The sequence below is a fragment of the Sander vitreus genome, chromosome 3 (assembly GCF_031162955.1).
Source record: "Sander vitreus isolate 19-12246 chromosome 3, sanVit1, whole genome shotgun sequence".
NCBI lineage: Eukaryota > Metazoa > Chordata > Actinopteri > Perciformes > Percidae > Sander > Sander vitreus.
Window position 1 is genome coordinate 27,317,572 of NC_135857.1, and position 14,014 is coordinate 27,331,585.

At 39.9% G+C, this 14,014-nt stretch overlaps 1 protein-coding gene across 1 annotated transcript in view; it reads right to left on the reverse strand.

The window, feature by feature from the left end:
• Positions 1-13,483, reverse strand: part of farsb (phenylalanyl-tRNA synthetase subunit beta) — a 25,152-nt gene extending 11,669 nt beyond the window's left edge. The window contains exons 1-15 of the mRNA XM_078246770.1: positions 13,373-13,483; positions 12,842-12,897; positions 12,436-12,590; positions 10,662-10,734; positions 10,400-10,515; positions 5,883-6,033; positions 5,692-5,800; positions 5,304-5,374; positions 5,153-5,214; positions 4,527-4,578; positions 4,344-4,405; positions 2,742-2,949; positions 2,555-2,635; positions 2,114-2,206; positions 1,130-1,247 (exon numbers count right to left, since the gene is read on the reverse strand). Coding sequence (XP_078102896.1) covers positions 1,130-1,247; positions 2,114-2,206; positions 2,555-2,635; positions 2,742-2,949; positions 4,344-4,405; positions 4,527-4,578; positions 5,153-5,214; positions 5,304-5,374; positions 5,692-5,800; positions 5,883-6,033; positions 10,400-10,515; positions 10,662-10,734; positions 12,436-12,590; positions 12,842-12,897; positions 13,373-13,430 — 1,465 coding nt within the window. The 5' untranslated portion in view covers positions 13,431-13,483. The remainder of the gene's footprint in view (positions 1-1,129; positions 1,248-2,113; positions 2,207-2,554; positions 2,636-2,741; positions 2,950-4,343; positions 4,406-4,526; positions 4,579-5,152; positions 5,215-5,303; positions 5,375-5,691; positions 5,801-5,882; positions 6,034-10,399; positions 10,516-10,661; positions 10,735-12,435; positions 12,591-12,841; positions 12,898-13,372) is intronic.
• Between the last annotated feature and the right edge of the window lie 531 nt (positions 13,484-14,014).

Genomic DNA, 14,014 nt, shown 5'->3' on the forward strand with positions numbered 1-14,014 from the left:
ATATCATGTATATATCTATATATATATATATATTTCTCTCTCTATCTATCTATCTGCCAGTAAGTGTCAATCAAGACTACAGTGGTCGTCTATGGTAAACGCTTTACTCAAATTGATTATAATAAGACAATTTGTTCAGATTTCTCACAAGTGTATACATTTAAATCATATTAATCATATCACGTAAGTAACCAACAGACTTCCTCTTATCTAAAAGATTTTTAGATGTGAAGAATAAAATGGGTACTTATTAGTAATATTGTTATTTTTATTACCATTGTCAAACTACATCTTGACCAGCTATTATCAGCCCCCAACGTCGACTTCAAGGCACCTAACCATTGCCTAATCCTAGTGTCAGGCAACGCTGCCTGGAAGGCGGCGATGGGGGCTTAAAACACCTATCAGCATCTGTCCAAAACTATCAGCTATCAGCTCCCAGGCTCCAGGTGTTTTTAATAGTGTTATTAATAGTGTTTGTTTTGTGTTCTCCCGACAGTGAATCAACTGAGAAAATAGCCCAGCTGCTGACCAAGATGTGTCTGCGCTCCCAGGCTACAGGTGTTTAACTTCTGCATGTTTGATGCGTGTGTGACCAAATATAATTGTATTTTATCAAACATGCTGTGTGTTCTCATGTCTTTACTCTATATCACACGTGTCAAACTCAAGGCCCGCGGGCCAAATCCGGCCCTTGCTAATTTTGATCCGGCCCCTATATACATTTAGGTTCACAATACATTTTGGCCCACCTAATATTTGTCACTTTTCACAACGATTTTTTTTTTTAAATGCTTTTTCCAAACGTTTTGGGCATTTTCCATGACATTTTTGCCAACCGAACTGTAAGTGAGAAGACTATATGAGACATGCAATAATACAGTCAATGATATTTGACTTTTCCCATGACATAAAAGCAATAAACTATATGTCTGGCCCTTGATGTGATTCTCATTTTCTAGTGTGGCCCTTAGGGGAGTTGAGTTTGACACCCTTGCTCTATATGTTCAGTTTCCACTGAATAAACTGACAGAGCTGTCGAGAGCAGGGCTTCAACTGTCTTAATGGTGTGTTAGGTACAGTGTGTAGGTGTTATCTAAGACAAAATTATTTTCTCCCCTTCGCCTACCTTTGGTCTCATCCTTCAGCACCACGTCAGATATCTCAAACAGTTTGAGGGGAAGGGGCATCTTCCTGTTGGACGCTATGGTTTTCAGCAGGCCTGGCAACAAGGTGGTGCGCGCCACCTGGTGGTGATAAACAGTGGTGAAGCTGGATACATACATATAGCTACAATCTTTCAGAGAGGACAAGAGTGCCCACTTCTGGAGAAAGAACACTACAGTTTATGGTTTTGATTTTTTAAAACATTCCTGCATCATTGTCTATGTTATTAAATGAATACTTTCCCTTACTTTCCTGATTTTTCATAATTAATAAGATTTTTAGTAAGAAAAATGAATTAAGAAACAAATTGGTATCATTTTCTTGATGTAATGTCAATACTTTTTAATGAGTTCGCAGAAAAAAAACTATTGCAACACTTAAATTATGTCCCTGGACATAATTTGCATACTAATTTGCAAAAAGCTAGTTTGTGCTGTGACCAGAAGATTGGTTTCACTTCTGTACTGACATTAGTTAGCAAGGTGATTTTTCAGATGGCACAGAACTACCTTAAAGTGTCCACGAAGCACACAGAATATATTACAACTTTACCCAAGAATGTGCAATATGAACATTAAATACGCAAAAGTGAAACTGTATCTGCACAACTGCAAATTCATTTTGGAGCCTAAAGGGACAGCACAGGCCTTTAAATGACCATTTATTCTCGTCTCATGACAAATTCAGATAAAGGCCTTTCGGATTAACTTGAGCCCACATGATCTAGCTGCAGGTTGTTGGTTGTTTTTTTGTTTTTTTTAACCAAATCATGGCTGGGTAGCAAATGAAATTTTCAGTTCCAGGTTAACTTTCCTTTGAGACTATAAGATGACTCTAAATCTATAAATAGTATATATTTTCTTGTTTTCAAACAGTGCTGCAGAGGTGCAGCGTATTAAAGCATTGTAGAGTTATTTACACAATATCATGTTATATTCTTACTGACCTGGAACTCAGCTGTCTTGGGGTTGGAGATATGAACCGCCCTGGTCTCTGAGATCTTTTTCCCAAGCTTGTCTGCTACATCTTCTTCAGAACACTACAGGAAGAAAGAGGGACAAATTCCTTTATGGAGGCAAGACAATGTAACTTTTTGGCTAAAAGTGATGAGTGGGATAATGTTAAATGCTACTGTTTAGCTAACCGTACTATAACAGTCACACATGTGGAGCACAGTCATAAACTTGTTATACAGCAATATTTAACCCAAACTTGCAAATATTAGCTAACATTAGCCACCATAAGCTCATATGGTCATACCAGACCAAATAAAGCTGTAGCAACAAAACCCCTAAGGCTGCTTATGAATTCAGCTTTTCATTTATAAAGAGGAAGACTGCTTTATTTCTTCCCTTAAAAGATGTGTGCCTTTGTGTTTTTTTCTTACTAGGGCAAAGTTGAGGGCTTCCGTGAATCCAGCAGCTGCCAGGTCTTGTCTCAACAGCTCTGTCAGTTTATTCAGTGGAAACTGTCAACATATAGAGTAAATACATAAGAACACACAGCATGTTTGATAAAATACAATGACATTTGGTTACACAGGCATCAAACATGCAGAAGTTAAACCCAGGCACCTGGTTGGCTACGGTGTAGGTGCGTGGTGTGGTGTGGGGGACGTTGTTGAATCCGTAGGCCATGGCGGCATCCTCCATGATGTCACAGGCGTGGATGACGTCTGACCGCGTGGGCGGGATCTCAACCTCGATCTCATCACCAACACCTGTAGCCTGGGAGCGCAGACACATCTTGGTCAGCAGCTGGGCTATTTTCTCAGTTGATTCACTGTCAGGAGAACACAAAACAAACACTATTAAAAAGTAGGACTTATTAAGGTTTCTAACAAAATAATAATAAACACCAAGAGAATTTGGTGCAGACCAGTCATACAAGTCATGTACAGATTGTCTACCTCAGTCTCTCCACAGAGGAACATTTGATGCCTTAATAAAAAGTTTGGAGTTTAAATAGCCCGTTACGGAAATCAACTAAAATATTTTGAAGCAAAATGAATATTCTATTCACAATATCATTATTATGGCTTGACAGTTTACTGAGCGGTTGGACAAAGTTTTCCTTTTAATTTTTAATTTTCTTTTTCATTATTTTATTGGCGTATTTTGACATGGAAACAGCTACAGTTGAGTAGTTAGGAAAATTATCTCACTCCGCCAGCTGTTTCAGGGTCTTTATGCAGGTTGCTGTCAGGGGGAACATCCTCTACTGTAACAGACTACATAACATCACCTGTATACGGCTCCTATTTTCTTGTCTTGTATCTCCCTGACTGTCACTACCAGTTAACCGCCTCCCATCTAAGACGTGAAGTGCTTTGCTTTAGCAGAACGTTTTATAGCATTGACCTTTATGTCAAACCATTCCCTCTTAATTTCTGTTACACAGTACAGCGCTGCTCTGATGACACGTTATTGGCGAGAATTTTTTGTATTGTTTTGGGTCCCATAATACTAAACTGACACTGCTATATCTGTTGTGTTTTTTTCTGCTGATTTCTGAAAGCAGGACTTGAAAGCTCTATAGTGTGAAATTTTTTTTTTTTTTTTTTTTACTTTTAGGTGGAATTCGTGTCAATGAAAGTTGCCCCCAAACAGAATGGAACAAGCAGTTTCATATAGCTATTTAGGGCTGTCAATTGTGCAAACGATCATATCTCATGAACACGTTCTCTAATCTCCTCATGAACAAGTGGCATTCATCAGTTTGAAATGAGCGATTTACAACAAATGTCTTGGGACACTTGTATGAGAAAACCTCTAAGAAAAAAGTAAGAGAAGTTTAAGATATAAAATGTTGTTGCATGAGGCCCAATGTAATAATGCAATCCAATACTACAGCCCAAACTATAATCTGAGAAGTTTATGTTTGTTGGCACTGTCTCAGAAAGGAACAATGTGGTCATTTATGAGGCTGTAGTTAGTAGTGATACTGATATTGAGGTGTTTCTAATATTCTGTCCAACAAAGGATTTGTTGCAGGGCTACTGTTCCAGATTGTGTTAGATAGTACAGGTGTACCAACTCAAACCGGTCAGTCTGTGAATTTGCATGTTGATGCAAAACTTGTGACGAAGCAAAATCTTAAACATTTACCTGCAGTCACTTTCCATATATTTTACTTTGATCTTGTACCATTATACAGAGTAGGTCCAAATGACTCACTTGATGCCCACTTTTCGGTTGATGAACTCACTGGACAACTTCTCCTTCCTGTAGGCCAGCTCCTAAAGTACAGACCAGGAAAGAAAACCAGAGAATAAGGAGACTAAAGAAGAAATTCATGTCACATAAATAAATAAAAAATATTAAGGACACAGCGCAAGACGGTTGTAGTGAATACAGTACTGGGTATTTGCAGGTCTTGCCGTCTGGGTACACCACCTCAGCCTCCTCTACCCTGAAAGAGCAACAGAAGAAAATATCACTATCACTGCAATCCTCTTACCCTTTAGTCATTTATTTATCTTTTATGATGGTATTGGGTAGATTTACATCACCTAATATGAAGAGAAAACATCAGTATCTTGAACATAGGGCCTATGACACAAAACCTCTATAAGAGAGACTTTAGGTGTTAAGTAATTACTGTTATTCAGGGTTGGTAAAGCTGGGCATATTTCATGCCATCTGAAGATGAAAAAAAGGTAACATTTGGAAATATTGCACAAAGAAATGCCATCACATCCATTATGGACACTTTACTTGATGTTCATGGTAGCTAATTCACTTGAAGGAGGTGGTCAAAGCAGGGCTGTTTTCAGCAAGACAACGCAAACAGGACATTTCTGTAAATGAGCAATTCTTTAAATCTGGAAGATGAAGCAAACATGTTTTAAATGAGCAGCATCACGATGTTCTGCCTCTAAGCAAGTGTTTCACAATAACCAGAGAATTTCATCTTGTTCCACCTCCAAAATGCTGTTGTTCTTGTCCGTCGACAAGCTAGTATCTGAGCCAGAGATGGGACTTACGTGAAAGGCTGTGAACAATACTCGCTGAACATGGTCACCATCATGTCCAACACGATCTTTGCCTGGAGTAAACAAGAGAAGAAGCGAACAAGCTGAAGTCTGTTTTCCTTGATAACATTGACAACATGTTCAGTTCTCCTCTCAGTTGTACCTTGGTCAGGTCTGTGGCTGTGCACTCAACAAAAACGTTCTTGGTCTTTAGGGTGATTTTTGAATGGTCACCTGGAAAAACAAAAGATTAATATTATAAGACTAGATCATATATTTTAAACGATTGGCTGGTTAAAGCTATAGTGCCTGGTTTCTGCCGCCCCCATGAGGAATTCTAAGTAATGACAACAAAACTGTCGGCAAGTCCACATAATAGAAACTTTACGTAATATCAAAAAGTTACGCACTAAAGCTTTAACCATATTTATTTAGTTGAAGCTTTGGGTTTTAAAAAACCTGATGTAATAGGTCAGATCTCTTTGTGTGACAGAGGCAGAAAATACAGCCAGAACTGAAGGCAGACACATGAAGACAGAGACAGTAGTCACCGTTGATGATGGGAGGCATGGACAGGACAATGCCATTGCTGTCGTAGATGATGGGATACACAGGCTTGTCTTCAATAATGTGAAGGTAATGCTTCAGGTGGCTGTCTGTCTGTATGAGTCAGAAGAACAACGGCAGGTTAGCGCCACCCAAAAAGACAAACTGCCCTTCTAAATGCCAATTATCTGTTCACCTTGTAGAGGCTCATGAGCTGGGTGGCAGTGTATTCTTTAGTCTGGTTGAGGGGTTTAAAGCTGATGTCTCCGGGAGGTTTGGCTGTGTATGTGAAAGGACCAGAGATGGTGTCCAGGTCATGGGTCCCGATGGCCACCAGGCTCCTCTTCCTGCATGAACATAGTTATGAGTCTTTTTTCTTCCCAACTACTATACAAAAAAAGGAAAACAGAGGTGTGTTTTCTGCAATGGTGTGAGCAGAAACCTGATGATGTGACCTGACATTCCCCATTTGGAGGAGTGAGCAGACTACACTACATGGTCATGTTTACTGAAATGAAAGAATATGTCACCAAACGCACCACTATAACTATCTTGTGTTTTTTCCATAGTTTTATAGGTAACAATGGCTTTCAATGGCATGAAGGCAAAAGCAAGATCAGGCTTCAACTACACAGAATATACTTCAGAGGGATAAGTTCACAGTTGCATTTGTTCTTCAAAAAAAAGGGAAAAAAAGAATTAAATGACACAAGCATTGTCCTTTAAATAGCAACCTATTACCCTACTTGATTCTTGGAAAAGGAGGTGAACGAAACAGATGCTAATAAGTACAAGTTATTGTAGAGCTGAAACGATTACAGTTAGTGAATCGGGTAACACTTTACTTGAAGGTATCTACATAAGAGTGACATGACATTGTCATGAACACATGACACTGTCATGACACATGACACTGTCATGACACATGAACTCTAACCCTAACCATAACTTGTCATGACAAAAAACAAATGACACGAACTAAAAGAAGCGTTATGTCAAACGTTTATGAGTTGTTTATAATGTTTATGACACGTTTGACAGTGTCACGTCAGTCTTATGTAGATACCATGAAGTAAAGTGTAACCGTGACTCGACAGAAAACTAGTCTGCAACTATTTTGATAATAAATAAATTTTTTAGCAAACTTGCTAAATATTAGCTGGTTCCAGCTTGTGTATGTTCTTGTCTTACATCATTGTAAACTGAATATCTTTGTGTTCTTGACTTTTGGTCTGACGAAAAAGACCATTTAAAAGGTGCAGTAAGCGATGCTGCGTGAAGATTGTTGGTGTTTGAACTCAACTGCCAAACAAATACAACCCTCCCTTCAGAATCTCCGCCCCCCAGAATTATGGAAGAGTACTGATTGCAACCACTTCAGTCTCTGCTGTCTGTGTCTCTGTTGACTAAACAAACTATAGCAGAATCGATGTTAGCTCACGTTTGGATTGGACGTGGATTAGCAAACTGTCTCTACTGCTGTAAAGCCAGCCAGTTGGGAGCAGCCATCACAAGCAATAGCAAACGGACGAGGTTAAACTGACCTATTGAAAAAAGAAAACAGTGAAACAGCGGAGCTAACGTTATTACTCACTTGTCAAAAACGGCAAAAGCCCTCATCAGTTTTCATTCCTTTGAAATCACAGAGGTTTCTGCAGCGCTGAAAAGCTCACCGATGTTAAAAAGGCTTTCCTCCTTTCCTGGTCATACAATTTCTTTTTAGGGCCCGAGCACCGACAGCGGCGAAGGCCCTATTGAAACTGAAGGAATTATTATTATTACGGCAAATTAATTGCCTTTTTGAGGGGCTTAACATACTCAAAAACTCACCAAAATTGGCGGTCACATCAAGCCTGGTGAAAATGTACGTATTTTAAGGGTTTCGGGAATAGGTGCACAAAAATGGCTCGCTAGCGCCCCCTACAAAGTTTTGCCCATTGCAAATTGAGCCCATGCAGTACGTTTAACGTACACTCCCAAAACTTGGTAGACATATGTACCATGTCAAGACATACAAAAAAGCTCATTAGAGCCATACCCTAAACCCAACAGGAAGTCCGCCATTTTTAATTGAAAGTTCAAAATTAGTGCGATTTTGGCCTTTTCCATATGTCGTACTATAACAAACTCCTCCTAGAGATTTCATCTGATCAACTTCAAAATTTGGTCTGTGCCATCTTAAGACGTTAAAGATGAAAAGTTTTTAAAAGAAAAACTTTTCGTCATAGGGCATGGCCGTGGCGGGGCGGCAATTTTGTGCGTTTCGCCATCAAAACAGGAAGTGGGTGTAACTTGAGTGTACATTGTTCAATTGGCTCGAAACTTTTCAGGATTCATAAGAGTCCAACCCTGACGACATCTACGGTCCGATATTGGCTCAAAGTCATAGCGCCCCCTAGTGGCAACAGGAAGTAGGCCTAAAAGTCAAGGTGCTATACTTTAACGAACTCCTCCTAGAGATTTCATCCGATGGACCTCAAATTTGGTCTGTACCATCTCAACACCTTAAAGATGAAAAGTTATTAAAAGAAAAACTTTTCATCAAACGGTGTGGGTGTGGCGGCCATTTTGAGTGTTTAGCGATGAACGAGAAAGTGGCTGTAACTACAGTGTACATTGTCATATCTGCTTGAAATTTCCCACAATCAACAAGAGTCCAGGCCTGAGGACATATACAGGCCAATATTGACTTTTGGTCATAGCGCCCCCCACTGCCAACAGGAACTCAGCCTTATATGACAAACTTCATCCGATTTACATGAAAATTATAATGTGTGGTCTACATGTGATACTGAGCCGCCTCCTATACTTTAACCGCGCCTATTTACTCAGGCCACGCCCCCTTTCATAACATTTGAACTGTTTAAGGTAGAGTCTTGTGTCAGGTGTCATTGAACTCAACAGAGTTCCTTATTAATTTGTGATGTTTGGCCCACCCCCTATAGTTAAACCACGCCCCCTTTCATAACTGGTGACCCGTTTAAGGTTGAGTCTTATGTGAGGTATCAATGAACTCAGCAGTCCGCCAGTAACAACCACGCTTGCAGAGGCGCGAGGGCCCGTTCAACGCTGCTTGCAGCTTTAATTTAATTTTGCAATCTAATTTTGCAATCAAATTTTTACTCTGCCAACACATTTTGTTGATAACTCCTGGCCGGACGCTGCCACCCATGCAACATTTAAAAAACAAAACATGAACATGTGGCCAAAAAAAAACAAAAACAGGACATTGTAGCATCTGTATGGTGCTTCCGCTGAATTGTTCAAAGCATGTTCATAACAAAGCGCTGAAAACAAATTGAGGTTGGTCAGGTTATACAAGGCAGGTGTACCTAACAAAGGGAATATAAAGACTATACACACACAGTGGTAGTAACTAGGGATGGGCATGATTAATCGACGATCGATAATTGATCATTAAGAATTTTGTTGATCACGTTAATTTGTTATCGATTAAACTAATGCTGGTTGCGTTGCGTAGTGTAAGTCTTGAAGCAATGAAATGAATTTCACTGTGTGGCAGCAATTAAACATTTTACCACCCGGGGGCGTCATAGGCTACTCAGTTACCTGCGAGTTTCTGTTTTGATTTCAAAAGTAATCATGAAGAGGTCACGGCGAAGTGTGGCGTGGGACCATTTTGATTTAAAAAACGACTTAGTTCACTGCAAACACTGCGACGCCGTGTATAAGTACAACACGGCCACGACTCAAATGATGTACCACTTAAACAAAGGGCATCCGACCCTGGTTAATGTCGGTGGCAGTGCATCCTGCTCTCAGTCTCAACCTAGCATCATCTCGGCGTTAGCACGGAGGAGCTGCGATGCACAACGAGCAGAGAAGATTACCCAAGGGATCTGCAAGTTCATTGAGATGGATATTGGAACCAGCATATCACATTCTGTCACAACGTACCACCAGACTGGTAGAAACTCACTACGAAGAACGGAATAAGGTTCCCCGGCCCGGGCTGACTAAGTCAGTGCGGAGGTACCTGTGCATCCCAGCGGGTGTTTTCGGCGGCTGGACTGACGGTCACCAGGTAGCGGTCGCGTCTGACCCCAGATCATGTCAACATGCTTATTTTTCTCAACAAAAAACAGTAGACTGGTGCAGAAGTTGTATGCGAGTTATTACTGGTTATTTTTTATTAGGCTTTGTCCGTGCCTTGGATAGTCTTGAGTTACATTTTGACAAAACCTGTCAGATCTAAGTATTATTATGTTTTTGGTTAAGTTATTATTTAACATGATTCTTTTTATTTATTATTTTGGAACAAACGAGGGTCTCTGTTTAAGAACGCCGGCTTGCAGCAGCAGGTTCCGCTGCTTCAGAGCACCGCAGCGCATGTGTGTGTGTGTATATATATATATCTCTCTCTATCTCTTCAAGTTTAGCCTAACCTCCAGTTTAACTGCCACAAGTTGTTCTTCTTGTAATTAAGATCTTATCGAGGAAAAACACGCTGTATTTTTGTATTTTCATTGAATTTTTAATTAATTTATAAATCATTCATTTTAATATACAAATATTAAGATTAATCGATAGTCGATCGTTAATTCTCCCGACGATCGACTAAGAAAATGTAATCGAATGCCCATCCCTAGTAGTAACCAGATTTCCTGCAGTTACTTTTAAATGGCATCACTTAGCAGAAGGCGACAGGTATTGCAGGTGTGCAGTTGTATATTGTGTAACAGCTAATCTGACCTGCAGATGTTTTGGTGGAGTTTGTCCTGCAGCTCGATGAAGCTGTCATAGCGCTCCTGTGTAAAGGTGATGTTCCTCAACACTGCTGCCACAGCATGGGGTCGCACTGCCGCCGTCTGCACAGAACAAATATGTTAGTAAGTGAATAAACTATGGTTACCGTGGTAATACACACATTGATTTGATTTATAAACCAAACTAATGGCAGCTTCAGGCCACAAACTGCTTGTTTGCCATTTAAAGTCTGAATGTTACCACCCACCTCCTTAGTAATAAACAGCTTCTGAGGCTCCCCGCTGACTGGGCTAACACGTCTGTAGCGAGGTGCCTCCAACCTGCAAGACAAATATAATATCTGTAGCAACAGTAGAGCCTGAAGTCTGCGTGCACTACAACCACAATGGAGAAGCGCCTTGTATTTACAGTTCAGAATAATAGCAGTGTGTTTAAAAAAGTGAATAATGCTCAAAATCCTTAGAATAGCTTTTAATTCCATAATATCAATGCATTGGGAACACTGCACATTCAATTCCAAATCAAAACATGACCAAAATTGATCAAGTTTGTGTTATACCTTTACAGAAAGTGAAGAAAAAGGAATATTAGGCTGTTCAAAAAAATAGCATTATTTGCATTTTTCTTTACAAACTCAAACATTTACTGTATGAACTGAAACATGTCTCAAGGGTTTGCTTTACTTTGAATCACTGCACTAATATTTAGTTGCATAACTATTATTTCTGAGAACTGCTTCACATCGGTGTTGCATGGAGTCGACCAACTTCTGGCACCTGTGAACAGGTATTCCAGCCCAGGACGATTGAACTACATTCCACAATTCCTTTGCATTACTGGGTTTTGCCTCAGAAACCGCATTTTTGATGTCATGAAGTTTTCTATGGGATTGAGGTCTGGGGATTGGGCTGGCCACTCCATAACATCAATCTTGTTCATCTGGAACCAAGACTTTGCTCGCTTACTGGTGTGTTTTGGGTCATTGTCTTGTTGAAATACCTATTTCAAAGGCATTTCCTCTTCAGCATAAGGCAACATGACCTCTTCAACTATTTTGATGTATTGAAACTGATCCATGATCCCTGGTATGCGATAAATAGGCCCAACACCACAGTATGAGAAACATCCCCATAACATGATTTTTGCACCACCATGCTTTACTGTCTTCACAGTGTACTGTGGCTTGAATTCAGTGCATGGGGTCGTCGGACCAACTGTATGCGCAATATTTGTTAAAGACAAAATATGTGTCAAACCATTCTGAATTAAGTATTGTGGTGCTGCAGAGACATCCCAGCCTACAAATTGTATCCAACAGACTAAATCCTCGCAAAAATACCACTATAATCATTTTAATTTTAATATTTTTCAATGAAAATAATTTAAAGGGTCATATATACATATACACATACATATATATATATATATATATATATATATATATATATATATATAACAACAACATATAAAGGGTCAATCGCGAAACTCTTGTTTACTTGTGCGTTGGTGTGTGCCTCGAGCCGGCATGTGTGTGTGTGCCGGGGGAGTGGGTGATAGCGTGAGGGAGAAAGTGACGGCAATTGTCTTCAGAGCAAGTTGTGACTCTAGAGGCATAGTGAGAGAAACAAAGTGTCTCCCCTGTTCTTTCTGACCACGGTGGGAAATCTGTAGCAGGAAGAGTTAACCCTCTCCTTGATTTCATGTTGTTTATGGAGAAGGAGAACCAGGAAATGAGTCGGGGGAAATGCAACGCTACCAAGCCACGGCCGAGCAACGTGCATGGCCGCGACGTGTAGTTACATTTTTTGAGAGGTGCACGTCAGGCTACGGCGTAGGGTCCGCTGTAGACGAAGAGGGGTCTGCAGTTGCACGACTATAAAACGGCCTTTACTTTGGAAACGCTGGAGCGCTGAGGTATGCTGTAGGTTGGTCAACCTTGGCATGCAATTACAGTCATCCTTCACTTAGATTGTAGCAACCACAACAGTACGCCAATTCTAGCATTACAGGACACCACTCACTTATTCTTGAAGACCTGCAGTCCACGGACCAGCCCCTCCAGACACAGCAGGTCATAGCGGTTAGCTGGAACATCGATCTTGTACAGAATGACGTCAGATGCTCCTGATGCCTTGGAGTCACCCTGCTCTCGGCTGATTATCTCCCTCTCTGAGGTCTGGAATGGGGTCAGAACCAAGTACATAGCTCAGTGGATCGTTTTGACACAAATGTAGAAGCCGACCTTTCTCACATTGGACATTTAGACTTGTCAAACAGGTATGACACTTTGTTTTTTCCTTCTTTTATTTTTATTTTTTTTTATTGCTATGGCAAGTAAAACTGTACACCATGAGAAGGGTATATTGTGATTATGAAAAAGGATTAGGATACACTGTGGTTTGATATCCTTTAACGTAGTTTACTCACAATTTCATCCAGCTCCAGCCCAAATTCAAAGCACAGCTCATCAAACTCCTCATCAGCTAAAACAAGAAACAAACAGTCATTACTAAAAACAGCTTTACAAAGCGTTAAGTACGCACTGGCTCCTATCTTCCCATTGCTAGTCCTTAACATAGAGTAGACTGTGTATAAAAGGTCCTTAACAGCAGCCTGCTCAGATTTAAATGACAGAAGCCGGGGGAAATGATGCAATCTCTTTGGCACAGAGAGGCCAGCGCACTAAGACTACTTTCTTATTGTCACAAATGCAATGTATATTAAGCACGAATTTCCTTTAAAAATTATTAAAATAAAATAAAAACAAAATCTCATTTAAGACGGTTTTAATAAAGACAGGTAAGTAAGTTGCTCGTGAGCAGCTGCTGCTTTGCTAACCATCAGGCTAATTATTTCAGGCAGTACTCTGACTTCCTCGGTCTTTTAGAGCCAAAGGAACATTTGATAACCAAGCAGACAATTTGTCAATTACTTGAATATGTAGTAAACATGACTTACTGTATGTTTTGCCCAAAGCTTTAAAGAGAAGATCCCTTTTTACTCCGACAGTCGGCATGTTGACTGCTAATCCTCGTCAGCCCAGTGGAAAAGGACCCCACCACGCTGTAGCTGTCTGGTGCGGTGCCTGAGAGAAATCCAATTAATTAGTATCAAATAATTTGTGGATACAATATGAAAACAATAAGTGGGCTTCCATACTATTGAAGCCCCTTTATTGTTTTCATAAATAATATTGATTATTTTAATGAGAACACAAATAGTGTAACTAATTATGCTTTTTTTTAAAACAAAGTGCCTCCAGTAATACAAACAGCGCATGATAATGAAAACAGAAGAGACAAACAACATGCAGCACAATGTCTTGAAAGTTCAAAACATAGCTACATACAGGTGGCATAACTACAAATACCAATATCACATTAAACAATCTCATTCAACTGTCATGATTGACATAGGCTACTGTTAAGTATTAGGCCACTTCAGAATGATTGATTATTGATGATTTTAGTTTAAAAATGCAACTACTGTTTAAGAAAAGTTGTCTTAATGAAACATCAGAACAAATATCAGTGATATCACATACAGCTCATTAGAATCAAGATGCATTCAAATATTATAAATGAATCTGAGGAGAGCAAT